General features: G+C 36.7%; 2 protein-coding genes and 1 pseudogene across 6 annotated transcripts; 1 reads left to right on the forward strand and 2 right to left on the reverse strand.

Annotated features, from left to right (window-relative positions):
- Positions 1-3159: 3159 nt before the first annotated feature.
- Positions 3160-4230, forward strand: LOC147533398 (uncharacterized). Its single transcript, XM_086650268.1, has one exon. The coding sequence runs from the start codon at positions 3273-3275 to the stop codon at positions 3936-3938; it is 666 nt and encodes a 221-aa protein (XP_086506394.1). The 5' UTR covers positions 3160-3272; the 3' UTR covers positions 3939-4230.
- A 684-nt stretch (positions 4231-4914) lies between these two features.
- On the reverse strand, positions 4915-6801 carry LOC147533399 (uncharacterized; annotated as a pseudogene).
- On the reverse strand, positions 6606-9461 carry LOC147533400 (transcription initiation factor TFIID subunit 5-like). 5 transcript variants are annotated; one of them, XM_086648742.1, is made up of 9 exons: positions 9364-9461; positions 8629-9277; positions 8392-8528; positions 7980-8054; positions 7773-7840; positions 7628-7684; positions 7174-7310; positions 6928-6979; positions 6606-6830 (listed from the first exon to the last, which is right to left on the reverse strand). In XM_086648742.1, the coding sequence occupies exons 1-2, from the start codon at positions 9393-9395 to the stop codon at positions 8884-8886; spliced, it is 426 nt and encodes a 141-aa protein (XP_086504868.1). In that variant the 5' UTR covers positions 9396-9461; the 3' UTR covers positions 6606-6830; positions 6928-6979; positions 7174-7310; positions 7628-7684; positions 7773-7840; positions 7980-8054; positions 8392-8528; positions 8629-8883. The 5 variants fall into 4 exon arrangements, with proteins under 5 accessions (XP_086504869.1, XP_086504868.1, XP_086504870.1 ...); XM_086648743.1 differs by having other exon boundaries at positions 7174-7266; XM_086648740.1 differs by having other exon boundaries at positions 7174-7684.
- Positions 9462-14111: the final 4650 nt, after the last annotated feature.

Below are 14111 nucleotides of genomic sequence, written 5' to 3' on the forward strand. Positions count from 1 at the left end.
AACTACAAATAGTTCATACACGTTTTTCACACATACAAAGATCACATACATTTTTTGCTTTTTGAAATCGGAAACAAACAAAATGGGAGTATTGTTGCTAGCAAATACCACTATTTTTTGTTTTGGATCTTCCAAATCATTCCTGCAAGAGATCCGGACCGATTTTTTTTCTGATCCTTCCATAGAAATATTCATTCTCTTCATAAAAAATAGGAGGTAGAACCAATAAAGACATTTAGACTAAAACTTATTTTTGTCAGACTATTAACCTCTTAATATTTCCTTCTTGGCCTTTAAAACTAATTTGGTTCTCTTAACAAAAAGAAACTAATTTGGTTGATAGTTTTGATTCTTATGTGAACGGTCATCGATAAATACCAAGTTTTGAAAAAAGTGTATGTCCTCCTTTTTATAATTATGTGAAAGTGCATAGAATAACGAAAACTAATTAAGTAATTAGTGTCTCTGTATTTTTTTCGTTCTATGGAGTTTGATAGTTATATTAAGTCGGAAATCTTTCTAAATCGACATTTGATAGGAAAAAATTGAAGTGAAATAGTTCAAGGGTTAAATGAGTGTTTCTCATATGGAATTCCTTGCTCATAGACGTTATTTTGTACGTATATCGTATATTTGTGATAAGAGAAGAGAGAAGCATTTCTTCTCCTATCATCTCATTGCCCAGCTGTTGTGAATGCGTAGTCGAGTCAAACCCAATTAACTTGTCTATTTTAAGTTGGACAAATCTCATATTTCTAGACAATTGGTATTTTCTTCTAAACTAAGTAAATATATTTTATTCACGCGGGTTCGGAATAGTCCCACATAGATAGTAAAGGGTCACGGAGAGGAAAACTCGATATTCTAAATAAGACCATCGAGATTGATTAGAAGAATGTATCTAAGGCTATAAAAATGTGGGCACGTACGAAATTTGTACGCAAGAGTATTTATGTACAATACTTTCCTTATGTAGAAGATTTGCTTTCTATAGATCAGCTCAAAGAGGACGCAAGTCTTCCTTTGAATCTTTGTAAATCTTGTGTGTCATTGTGAGTATATCTATTTATTTATTTATTTATTTATTTATTTTATTTGTTTGAATGTTTATCTTGTCTGAGTAGTTATTGTTTTTCATTTTCTTTTTTGTTGGAAGATTTTGTTTTTCATTTGTTTAAGATTTTGAGTTCCTTGATGTTGGTTTTCAAAGATATATAAATATCTCTTAGTTGCTAGCAAAGATGTCAACTAGCACTAGGTGATAGGTAGACAAACCCTTGACTTCACATTTTTGTGTTTGTGATTCTAGGAATCAATTAGGTGTTGTTGGAGTCAATGAGCGGAACACGTGTAAGTTTTCCTAACTTGTGCCAGTTAAATTACAAATTATTCTTCATATTTTTTTTAGAGATCAATATCTTAAAACACATTCAAGTTTTGAAGATATAAATATTTTCTTTAGAAACATTATAATCGAGTACATTAATGTAAGTTTTCCTAACTTGTGCCAGGTAAAAATTATGATTCATCATCAACTTTCGTTTAGAAGATATGAAGGATGAAGATGACATAAGAGCTCTGAAATGTTCACATGCATTTCACTACAATTGCATAATTGAGCGGATTCAACCAAAGTAACTTGTCCTCTTTGTAGGGTTTGAGTTTATGTTTGTGTCTTCTGTGTTTAGAGTTTGTCTCTTCTGTTTGGGTTTGAGTTTATGTTTGTGTTTTTAGTTTTTATCTCAAATGTTATTATACGATGAAGGAAATGTAATCCTCTATAAATAATAATATAATAAATATAAAATAGAATTATCTAAATATATATGATGATTTGGTTTCTTCTTTCATCTTCTTTGGATGTCTTTCTTCTTTTGGATATTCTTTCTCTATTAAAATTATATGAACAATATTCATATAAGGGTTATTTCCCTAATGGCCCCCTACTTTGTGACCAGCTTCCCGCCTGGCCCCCTACTTTACAAGAAATACCCATATGGCCCCCAAAAACCGTTAACTTTAACTTTCCGTCACTCTCTCTCCTCCATCTCTTTTTCTCTCTCTGCCATGTCACGCCACCTCATCTAGTAGGCCACCTCATCACCATCTCCGGCAGAGGTCGCCGGCCGGCCAAATTTCCGGCCGGCGACCTTCAAACTAAAAAAAATAAAATTTTTTTTTTTTTTTTCTCTCTTCCTCTCTCTCTCTAAAATTACTCCGGCGAAGGGAGACCTTCGCCGGTCTGTTCTTGAAGAACAGATCTCGGTCTGTTCTTCAAGAACAGACCTGGTCTGTTCATTGAAGAACAGACCAAGGTCTGTTCAGTGAAGAACAGATCTCGGTCTGTTCATTGAAGAACAGACCAAGGTCTGTTCAGTGAAGAACAGACCTGGTCTGTTCATTAAAGAACAGACCACTCCGGCGAAGGTCTCCCTTCGCCGGAGTAATTTTAGAGAGAGAGAGAGGAAGAGAGAAAAAAAAAAAAATTTTTTTTTTTTTTTTTAGTTTGAAGGTCGCCGGCCGGAAATTTGGCCGGCCGGCGACCTCTGCCGGAGATGGTGATGAGGTGGCCTACTAGATGAGGTGGCGTGACATGGCAGAGAGAGAAAAAGAGATGGAGGAGAGAGAGTGACGGAAAGTTAAAGTTAACGGTTTTTGGGGGCCATATGGGTATTTCTTGTAAAGTAGGGGGCCAGGCGGGAAGCTGGTCACAAAGTAGGGGGCCATTAGGGAAATAACCTATTTGATGGGTATAAAGTTTTTACCAAAAATTGAAAAGACACTCTTATATCTGATTTAAAATTACATAGTATGTTGAGAAAAAAAAAGGGCAATTACAATATAAAACCCATGCAAGAGATGATTTTAATGATATGAACTGGTGAGGTGTTTATATTGCACTGTTATGAAGAGATAGAAATGTGTTTGGTCTCTTGACCAACTATGATACCTCGATGGCCACATTTTCGGGCAATATAGTATTCTTATGTTATTAAAGCTCTTTCCCTGTTAAAAGAAAGAAAAGGATAAAGATAAAGCTATCGATGATGATGGGTCCCAATTTGATATAAACATATGATCCATCTAACTGGCCCTACTGATTAAGGCATCGATGACAACACGTCTATATAGACATTTTCTTACGAGGGCCCCGGTCAAGTCATATACAGAACTGATAAATTTAATCACACATATAACTGATAGATCTTTAAATGCAAAATAGACGATAAAAAAAATGGATATATTGAAGATGTTTTAATTTAGGTTATGTTATGAAACAGGGTCTTGATCCAAAGTTGACAGCCAATCTATTTTTGAATTCGATCTGCATAGGAGAGAAAGCTATAAACAATGAAGACTGTTTTGTACTAAAACTTGAAGCTGAACAAACCACACTGAAAGATAGAAGCAGCAGTTATGTAGAGATCATGCGTCATACAGTTTGGGGTTATTTCAGCCAAAGAACTGGTTTACTTGTTCAGCTAGAAGACATTCACCTCCTCAGGATAAAGAATTCTACAGGTGATGAAAGTGTCTATTGGGAAACCACCATGGAATCTTTGATCCATGATTATCGTCATGTCGATGGAATTAACATCGCACATGGCGGTCGAACAACTGTTTCATTGTTTAGATTCAACGAGAACTCTGAAACCCATTCAAGAACAAGAATGGAAGAAGTTTGGACAATTGTAGAGGTAGATTTTAACATAAAGGGATTATCCATGGATTGTTTCTTGCCTCCTCTTGTTCTCAGGAAAGAACTACAAGATGGGTGTGAAGTTGTTTCGAGTAATATACGTGTGCCATTTAAACCTCAAACTGTCCATCCTGTTAAAGTTGGTTTATCGAAGAAAGTTGCTTTCGATGATTCAGACTCTACAAATTCATCAAACAACTCAACAAACGGTGACGACGAAGACTACAAATTTATCTAACCATGAGACCTTTTTGTGTTGTACATATATTTTACATGTTATTAGATAAAGAGAAATGTAGATGACCTCCCTAAAGACCCTCGATAAAGTGGTTTGGAGGCATTCTCTTTTAAAAAGAGGCAGAGGAATAGGGACACTCTTCCTCGATTGACTGAGTAGACGGGTATCTCCTAGCTTTTAGGTTTTCTCCATAAACCGACCTGGATTCGATCTCACTGATGTGGTTGTGATCTTGAGTTCTTAATGTCCTAAAATATCTGTAGTTAGTAGTTTTATATTAATGTGAAGTTAAGAAGAGTTTTATACCTTATTTTTCTTCTCTTTGAGATTGTCTTTTCTTGTTTTCTTCTCGGCATTGTTCTTATTCGAGAGAGGATCTATGAGCAAAAGAAAAAATTAAGAAGTTCTTTGACGAGATTATTTACGATATTGAATTCTCAAAGCAAAAGTAGCAAAGGGACAAAATATGGAATTCAAGATTATTAACTTCATATATAAGCATTCTTGCTGCCGATTTTACAAACTAATACCATAAACAAAAAAAAGCAAAGGGTTCTTCTTACCAGACTGTCTCACTATGCACATTCCAATAGAGATTGAGCACTATTACTACGGATATGAAAGCAAATTTAGACTCAATTGCCAGACAAACTGTAAATAAGAAGTTCCTTATCTTGATTTGGAACTGGTTATTCACTAATTGTTACATTTGCAATTTTCTGCATTTAAGTTGATTTGAGTACATCTGTGGAATACCTGTTTAGGTCCTTGAACACTTTGCTATTTAAATATATTTACTTACGACTAGATAGACGAAGTCTGATAGCACCTTCTGAGTAACTAAACCCTTGCAAAAGGAGAATGAGGTGGAAAAGAGGCAGAATTTGATATATTCGTCCAATCAATTGATGTTGCATCCTTCATGATATTAGTTTTCATCGTTATGGGTTCCCGAGAAGTTGTCTCACCGAGAAGGTTACCCGTTTTCCGGTAGATCAGCAAGATTTCTACTATGTAGGAAAGCTATACAAATGGAGAAGGCTTGCAATGAAGAGATAGATGTATTGAAATCAACTAAATAGATACCCTTCTTCTAAGTGGTCAAGCTGAAAAATGGCTTCTGCTCTTTAACTCCTTCCTGTGGAAATTTTTTAAGAAGAATTTTAATATAGTTCTTCTCTTTTATCATCCCGGATACCATAACATCGAAATACTTAGCTAATTGATACTATGAAAAATTTCTTATGGAAATTAATCTTTTGAGACATAAAATTGAAGTTTAGAATGAAAGAAATTCTCAAATATAGAAAAGGGAGAACCGAGGATGCTTAAAACTCTTACAGATAAAACTATAGTCGAGATAAAATGGAAAGATGGAGGACAGTAAAGGTAAGAGTAGAGGTAGAAATACCTCAACGAAAAAATGAAATTGCTCTGATGCTGTAAAAGCTTTGGATTTGCATGAGCTTTCACAGAGTTCTTCCTGGTTGGAAAGAACTCTTAGTTTGCAATCAACATCCCAACCACCACAATCACATACTCCACCCGATCTCCAACGATGAATTAGTGGTGAAGGTCGTTCGCTGGCTGGCAACCCATGAAAGCCACTTGGGAGTAAAACAACCGTACTTGGTGAGCTGGAGCAGGAGGTCTCTTCTGGCAGGAAATCCGACAACTTCATCTTATATGAATCTGCAGAATTATCATTCTCAGACCCACCACTTGGTGATGTGCCAGTGGTTTCTCTTGGGACCTTTACAATAACGGCTGCAAGCTCACTTTTGTGTTCGAAATGTCGTGTATCTTCACCTCTTTGTCCGGGTTGATTACCAAATAATATGAATTCTCTCACCATACATTGATCTTTATTTCTATGCTTAGTTGAGCACTGGGCACTGGTGACTTTCATTTCAACGACAACATTAGGAACGTATTCACGACTTTTAACTTTACTTCCTTGGCTTATCCACCCTACACTCTTTTCTGCAACTTGGTGAAAGGAGTAGAAAGTGTACATCCAACTGCAGTCGTACTTCCCGCAGACACTAATTCTCTTCCTTGTAGCTGCAAGAACATCTTTGTTCTTGTTTACTGCAAATGTGAACCAAGGTAAAACAGTAACTTGCAAAAGAGCTGGTACCATTGATGTATGGTGCTTCTCGTCTTGATGTAAACCCTCAGAGTTTGTGGGCGTGCAATTTGAAAAATCCAGACTTCTATTTACGGTCTGGGAGACGGAAAATTCATGAGATGGTTCTGATATACCCTGCCTTGGCAATGATTCATCTTGGAATGACACTGTAGCATTAACCCGATTTGCTGATTTGGGCTTGAGAAGTGAAAGCTTTTACAAGTGAAATTTATGACAAAATTACCTGTGGCGTTTGTAAGGTAATGTTTGTAAGTATTCTTCACGTATTCATCATTTTTACTGCATCTCTTTTGTAATATAAGATGTTAATTCAACATTTGTAGATGAATACTGCAACAACAATTTTTTTTTTTTGTGATATGAGTTTTGGTAAAAACTTTATATATCTTACATTGGTATGTTTCAATTTGGGATTTCTGGTATAAAAAAATTAGATTGTTTGTTGATGTTTTCTTCACGTTGTATAAGGGGCATTTCCTACTGAATAAATTGGGTAGAACCGTTAACTTAACATCTTTATTACAAAGAAAACCCAATACAATCGTAGTATTACTTACTCTCGTCTGTCGCTTCGATTACCGATGTATTATTATTTCCACTCTTATAGATATATTTGTGTATATATTTAATTGCATCCATCCCATGCTCGAAATTCAAAGGCCTAACAAGTAGTTCTTTCGCATGAGGGTCCTTCAAAAATTTCATCCCCATTTTCATGTGGGGATTCTTTCATGATCCGTCTGTACACAATAGCCTAGTTAAAAATGAGATTAAACAATTTGGAAACCATTTATGTTATCTTAGTGTAAATAGATGAAAAAAAATAGAATAACTCACTATCCAAACTTAATACTAACTTCACTCTTATTGATCCACGGATAAAGTTTGGCTGAAAAGTTCAAATAATCCAACTTTACAAGTTTTATATCGGTCAAAAGTGAGCATATAGAAAACATTGAAAATTTATGTTGAGGGAATTCACCACATTATTTGTTTTTCGAGAAACTAAACACAAAAGAAAAGATTAAAGCAATAAATGCAATCCTTGCCATCGTTTAAAAGGAAATTGAAGTAAGATACTACCTTTCCTCGACGGTGGTTCATCAGAAGGAAGCTTCCAGTTATATTCTATAAACTTCACATCCAAATAACTAAATCAAACACTTATCCTTGCAGCTTGAAAGTTGAAAAACACAACACTTATCAGTACTTGGTCGAACCTGGCCAAGTAGTGATTATATAAAGATGGCAAAGAATTAAAGGAGTATAACTGAATGGAGATTGTAAACTTGTCATTTCAAATAGGAGATAAAAAGAAAGAACAGTAACTGCCAATTTTAAGGAAAAATGACCTGTTTTTCAGTCAATTAAATAGCGTAACAGATGGTGTAAATACCAAATCTATAACTACTGTATAGTTTGAAACACATCTTTGATAGATTTACTAATACTTAAGGATGTAATAACATACCAAACATGAACAATATTGTCCACCAAGATTTTTTGAAAACCAAATGTAGAAGAATTAATGAACCACCTGACATATCTTAATATTGACTTTGTTCTTCCTTACAGATTGCGCAAATTCCATTTCCTGCATAATTTGTGAAGCTAACGAGTAAAGACTTAACTAATTAAAAGATGAAGAAGAGCATATGAAGAGAACGGCAAAAACGTTTTACCTCAAGATTTGAGGGTGAAAGAATGCCTTCTAGCTTTTGGAGATCTGTTAGGTGCATCATCTCTTGGTCTGCATGGAAGCAATTTAAAAAACTTCTACTTGCGACATGAATGAGTTCGAGATAAACATCAGATGGTGCTTGTTTGGGGAATATCAATTTGGGAAATTCAGAAAGAGACCGCTGAGAAAGAAACCTTATTAAATTTACCTTCATATGTGTGCCCTTTTTTGACAAGATCCATAAAACAATGGATACTGGATAGATCACACGTACCAATTCATGCTGCACATTCGTCATAAAAATATAATGTTACCTAATTTGGTCCACGACAGGGAGCGTAATTGCTTAAATCATTTAATAATAGAGTTGAGGAAACCTATTAAGACTTATCTATTCAAACTCTCTAATGTTTGCTTCTGAGAAAAAGAAAATGAAAAGAAGAAATCAGAATAGAGAGGAGAAAAAAGTAGAAAAAAAGACCAACAATCGTAAAATGGCTAGGTATCTAGGCCATAGCACTTTCTTGAAATAAAATAGGTCACTCGCCATCAAGAACACATTTGCAAGGAGAATGGCGATTGTTTAGTTTCACTACTCGGTAAGAGAAATTAGGTATTACCTTGTAAAGATCCAGAGAACTCTATTTCCATGACCTAAACTTCCCATAATCCTCCTGGTATCGCGCAGCACCATTCTGTGATCCGATTGTTTCAATTTTTCCGAAATATGTTCAGCAAATGACCAAACAAAAGAAACCTAAAATCATGGGAAACAGAATTTTATGATGTTGTGCCAAACGGATTGATGATACTGCAATTCGTGATCTTGTTTGAAAGTAACGGGACAGTAACTTAACTCGCTTTGATGATTATGGGTACGAATTTTTCCTGCTAGACCATTAACTGGAAGAGAAGTTCACTTTTCGGCAAAATAAATGCTGGGTCCTCCATTTCTCGTCTTCTGTTTGGGTATGACCTTGGAGTTTTGTGACATATGACTCCCGGATTTGTACATCTTGCTTGTTCAACCTGTTGTCACCTTCCTGTGTTTTATAATTTTTTCCTTTTTTCCACATATTTTCAAAATGTTCTGGAGCAAGGGTTTGAGTCTTTCAGTGAGAAACTCTATCTAGCATAACACCCCATTCTCCTCTAGAGTGGTGTCCTTGCATCTCTCTGCTGGCAGTAATTTGAGAATCTAAGGGGAGAGAATTCCACGAACGGGAAGACCGAGCATCAATATAGAGCAACAGATCCTTTTGATTAGTTGTTCCATTCACTCTTTTCTTCACAGGTTCATCTGTGATGATAGAGTTCTCATGCTTAAGTTGCACGAGTTCAACTCCACTAACAAAAGGATCTTGTGTTCCTAAGGATTGAGCTGAAGTACTCATTGATGTGCCATTTTGTTTGTGATGTGATGCATCATGTGCTGTAGGAGTACCTCCTTTTGTAAACTTATTAGGATGAGAAAGAACTGGAAACTCCATCCGTTCATTAATAAACCTGCAGAAACAATTTGAATAAGAAAGTATGTAAAGTAACAAAAATACAATCAAGTGAAAGAGTAAGAGCACACAATTAATTAGTACCTCGGGCCAGCCAAGTTCAGTAAAGGTCCCATAACTGCACAAGCAAGAAGTTCCGTGACAATATAACGAAAGAAAGAACACTGAAGGTCTTTATGTACGAAGGTCTGTTCAGTGAAGAACCTGAACAGACTACAATCAGCGAAATTTTTTATCCCCGCCTCTCTAAAACGCCAGTCTTGTTTCTTCGTCTTTTCTATTGATTAAGACAATGTTTGTTATTAGAAATATTCAAGGTTCTCAGGTAATTGCAGAACGATTCTCGATGGTAGGTTTATCTATGACTTGTTAGACGTTATAGTGTCCTTCTATCTTTATTTTCTCATCTTATCGTCAACAACTACATTTTTCTTGAAATTACAGTGTCGACGATAACATTGTCCTGTCTAATGATAGATGTCCTCATTCTTCATTTTCTTATGTTATCGAGGCAACAATATTTTTTGTAAGGATATAGGATCAACGATAGTTTATTCTTATATATAGACTATAGAGGCCTTCATTCTTTATCTTCTCGTATCGAGAATAGTTATTGTTATAGAATGTTCATCGATTATTTTGTAAGATGGTACCTCAGTTTTATTGTTCGGTTGTTCATATTTCAGAGTTTGCTTCTGAATAGGCGTTTGATGCGGGAAGAGGAAACATATATGTCATCTTATTCTATGGTTGCACATATTACTGTTTAACCTCAGTTTCACTCCATGGTATTATAGGTTAGATTCGGGATATGAAGAGTTGGATCTAGTTTGTTTATAAAGTTTAGTTAGATTGACTTTTTTAAATGTCGTAAGTTTGGAGTTTCAGAAATGATATAAGTTCAATCAAGTTCAGAGTTGGTACGTAAAACTGGATAGAGGAGAATAGAAGAGGTTGGTTCGTTGTGTTCATAGCACATAGTAAGATTTTTTAGCATCGTAAATGCATTATCCAACACATTTTGAAATTGCTCAGATTTTTGTTTGGACTTTATTCTCATTAGAAAGATATCGTTTGAGTTTTGGGTCTGGGAGCTTGTGTTTGTTATCATTTATAGATTTGAGTTATAGATTTTCTTGGGGTCAGATTGCAGAGAGGACAAAAGAGTTTGTTGATCATCAACACAGATTGTTGAGTATTACGGTGAACTCTCTTCTTATTTACGTACGTCACAACAGAATAGTTAAGGAAATTCTAATTCCGGTGAGGTACCACTAGGAATAAGAAAATCTTAAGGAGGTTACAGGTTATAGAAGTCTGAGTTGGCGTCGAAACTGGTTGTTCTCTTGGTTCGAGTTTTGTGGCAGATTCTGTTGACATTGGGAATTTTTGTTTCAGTTTTTAGCAGTTTTCAAGATTTGGTTTCGGATACTTATTTTCAGTCAGGGAATCAGACGATTTAAAGCGCTGAGAAGAGCTAGCAATTTTCAAGATTTGGTTTCGAATACTTATTTTGGTTGTTCAGACAACTCATCGGATAGTTCTTGAAAAGTTATGAATTTTGAGTGGTCACACGGAAAGATCGGATATGATTTGGCTATCGTTTCTTATTCAACAATTTCCATCGTTATCGAATTAATATGGACTACATAGTTTCTTCATAGTTGATTCTGGGAGGAAAAAGAAAGAAAAAGATTTAAACTACATTTAATTTTCCACTGCGTTTGTTCTTGATTTGTAACCCGTGATGAGAGTTTTGGCTTGGGTTTATATTTGAAACTGGTTTTGGTGAGAATTCGAGCGAGTTTCTTTTATAATCTGCTTTGGAAAAGGTGATTCGAAACACAGAGCGTCACACTCACTGATTGGGATCTTATTTGATCAGATTCGGGCTTAAGTCGATAAGCGCTAACACACTTCTCTACCTTCTCATAGTTAGGGCTTAAGGTATTGACCTTGCTTACGTGGGCCTCCCCATCCTTCTCGTGAATCCCAGGGCAGACCTGGTGGTATTTGAGTCAGGGCAGGGCTTAGGTGCCTAGGACAGTCGTACCGACCTCCCCAGTTCATAGCTTGAGGGGCAGACCTCCTTCACATTTGACCTCCCCAGCTTACTGACTTGATGTGGGTTGACCCACAGGCTTTTAGTCTTCTCCATAATCATTAACTTGGGTTAACAAATGACTATTTTTTGTATATTCACGAGTCCCGCCCCTCATCTGCTGACATAAAAAAATTAAATAAATGATCAAATAAATCTCCAAAGTTTCGAATATACCTGAATCAGAGTTGTGCGCGAAGCTCAGTTGTCTTCCGCGTGACTTGAACATTTTAATGACGCTGTTGGGGAGGTCTGCGTACCAGAGTTCTTTCTCCTAGCCTGGATTTTACTAACATCATCTGCGCGTTTGTTCGCATGCGCTGCGCGTTTAATGCCTTTGCTCTTAGGAGTTGGTTTATATTACCTCATTCTTTGATCTTTTCACGTCAGGCGTTTGATCTTCTGATCACACGCTTTTTGAATTCGCCTTTTGGGTAACTGTTCACGTTACCTTTTCTGTCAGTCGTGGGACACGTGTTATCATTTGATTGTCGCATGGCTCCTGTCGCTTCCTGTCACATTATAACCATGTCTGACTTGGTCAGAAATTCGTGGCAATTTCTTGCATTATCATTATTACTTAGGCCATTTTCGAGGCACTTTCTTCCTTAACTCTTCAGCCGAGGCTTCTTGCTCTTCATCTTCCCTTTATTGTTTTTCCTAAGTCATTATTTTCTTTAAGATTCCTCTCCAAGTCTTCTGATTTTCTCAAGTTCAAGGATAAGACCTTTGTTTGATCTTCGGTTAGAAGTTGTTCGTTTTCCATATTTCATGCAATGTGGATGCTGACCTAAGGTGCTAATTGGGGTCTCTTCTCCAGAAGGCTCGGGAATCGGGCATAAACGAAATATACTGCCTGACCCATTCTCTTGAAGAAGTCTTGCCAGTAGTTCCTTCTAGAAACTTGTTAATTTGGGAGAAGCATTGAGATCTTCCAATCTCTATATATCTTTCAGAGTTTTCATGTTCCTCTTGGATTGTTTTGCCCCTGCTCCTTTTCACTTTTTGCTGGTCTAGTTGCAAGATATTAGATATAATTTCTTCGACTCTCGGGTAATTTCTTCTATAATAGACCGGAGTAGACGTGCTCATTTTGGTATCTTAGCAGTTATTTCTCCTGTATTAGACATCAAGATGAATAAAAATTTTCTTTCTTTTTTATGACTTCTTAGTCCCTTGCATTAATTTTCCATTGGCTCATTGTTTTTGGCCTCCCTTTGATTATTTTAATTGCGTCTCCTTGTTCTCCATGCGATGCCTTTTACCTTCTGATCATGGTGCCCGGTCGTTTTGAATTCTTCGACGAGCCTTATTTATAGTTCTTGTGTATTCATAGAGGGCACATGTGCTTCTTTTTACCATGGCTTCTCTTGCTGTTCGTGTCACCCTTCCTCCACGAAACACAGGTATGGCTTTCTATATGACTTTCTCTGATCCTGATTTTACCATTGAAAACCTTCACGCCGAGGTAGAAGGTGAAGGTTTTGTAAGAGTTATTTGTTTGGGGCATCTGACTCTTCATGCGAATCTAGAAGTTGTTCTCAACGCTTATACTTTATGTCCATTGGTGCAATCTGTGAGGGGTGTTCTGAACGATTACAAACCCGTTGTTTTCGAAGTGATGGGATATCTTTTTCGTTTGAGAGGAAGGGGCAGGTTAGTGGCTGTGGTAATTTTTACTTCTGTCCTTTTCTCGTTCTTCCTCCGATGTGTAATTGTGATGATTTTTTATAGCATACGTAAATGTTTTTCTTAATTTGGCTTTTCTCTGATTTTCTTCTTGCGCTATCTTCCCTCCCTAAAATTCTTACTTAAACAATGATTGTTAGTAGGTTAGTTCAGATCATGCAGGACCTAGGCTTACTAGATGATGAACTATAACTAACTAAAATATTGGGCTCTCTTGCAAAATAGAAAAAGTATTAGTACAATAACCTACGTAAATTCATTACTTTGCCTACCTAAGTAGAGCTTTTCTTCTTGATATTTTACGCCTTCTTAAGTAGTCATAGGTTGCGCTAGAAGGGCTTCCAATTTTTCCTACTAGGCAGGTCTGATCTTAAAAGCTCTTAGGTTTTTAAATGTTTGAGGCGTGCAGAGCACGACTTTAAGTTTTGCTTGCGAAGCAGGACTTGTGGGTACTCGGCCAACGAGGCTTTTGTTTAAATTTTGAATACGACTTCTTTTTAATTTCGACTTTTGACTAGGACTCTCTCTTAGGCATGCGCTTTAGCAAGGCTTATGTTTTTATGGTTGGGTTATGGCTTGGGCTATCCAGGCTTTCGTATTAACAAGTTTCGACTAGGGCTCCCCCTTAGGCCTTCACTTTAGCAGGGTTTATTTTTTGATGGTCGGGTTATTACTTGGGCTATCCGGGCTTACGTTTTAACGGGTTTTGACTAGGCATCCCCCTTAGGCCTGCGTTTTAGTAGGATTTGTTTTTTGATGGTCGGGTTATCACTTGGGCTATCCGGGCTCACGTTTTAATGGGTTTTAACAAAGCCCCCGCTTACGCTCTGCGCTTCAGCAAAGCTTATTGTTTTATGATCGGGTTATCGCTTCGTCTATCCAGGCTTACATTTTAACGAGGTTTGACTAGGGCTCCCACTTAGGCATGCGCTTTAACATGGTCTAGTTTTAGTAGTCGGGTTATCTCTTTCTCTATCCGGGCTTACGTTTAATGAGGTTTGACTAGGGCTCCCCCTTAGGCCTGTGCTTTGGGAGGGCTTAA

Source organism: Eschscholzia californica, unplaced genomic scaffold (genome assembly GCF_041429995.1).
Source record: "Eschscholzia californica isolate CP2 unplaced genomic scaffold, dmEscCali1.0.p SCAF_6, whole genome shotgun sequence".
Classification (NCBI taxonomy): Eukaryota; Viridiplantae; Streptophyta; class Magnoliopsida; order Ranunculales; family Papaveraceae; genus Eschscholzia; species Eschscholzia californica.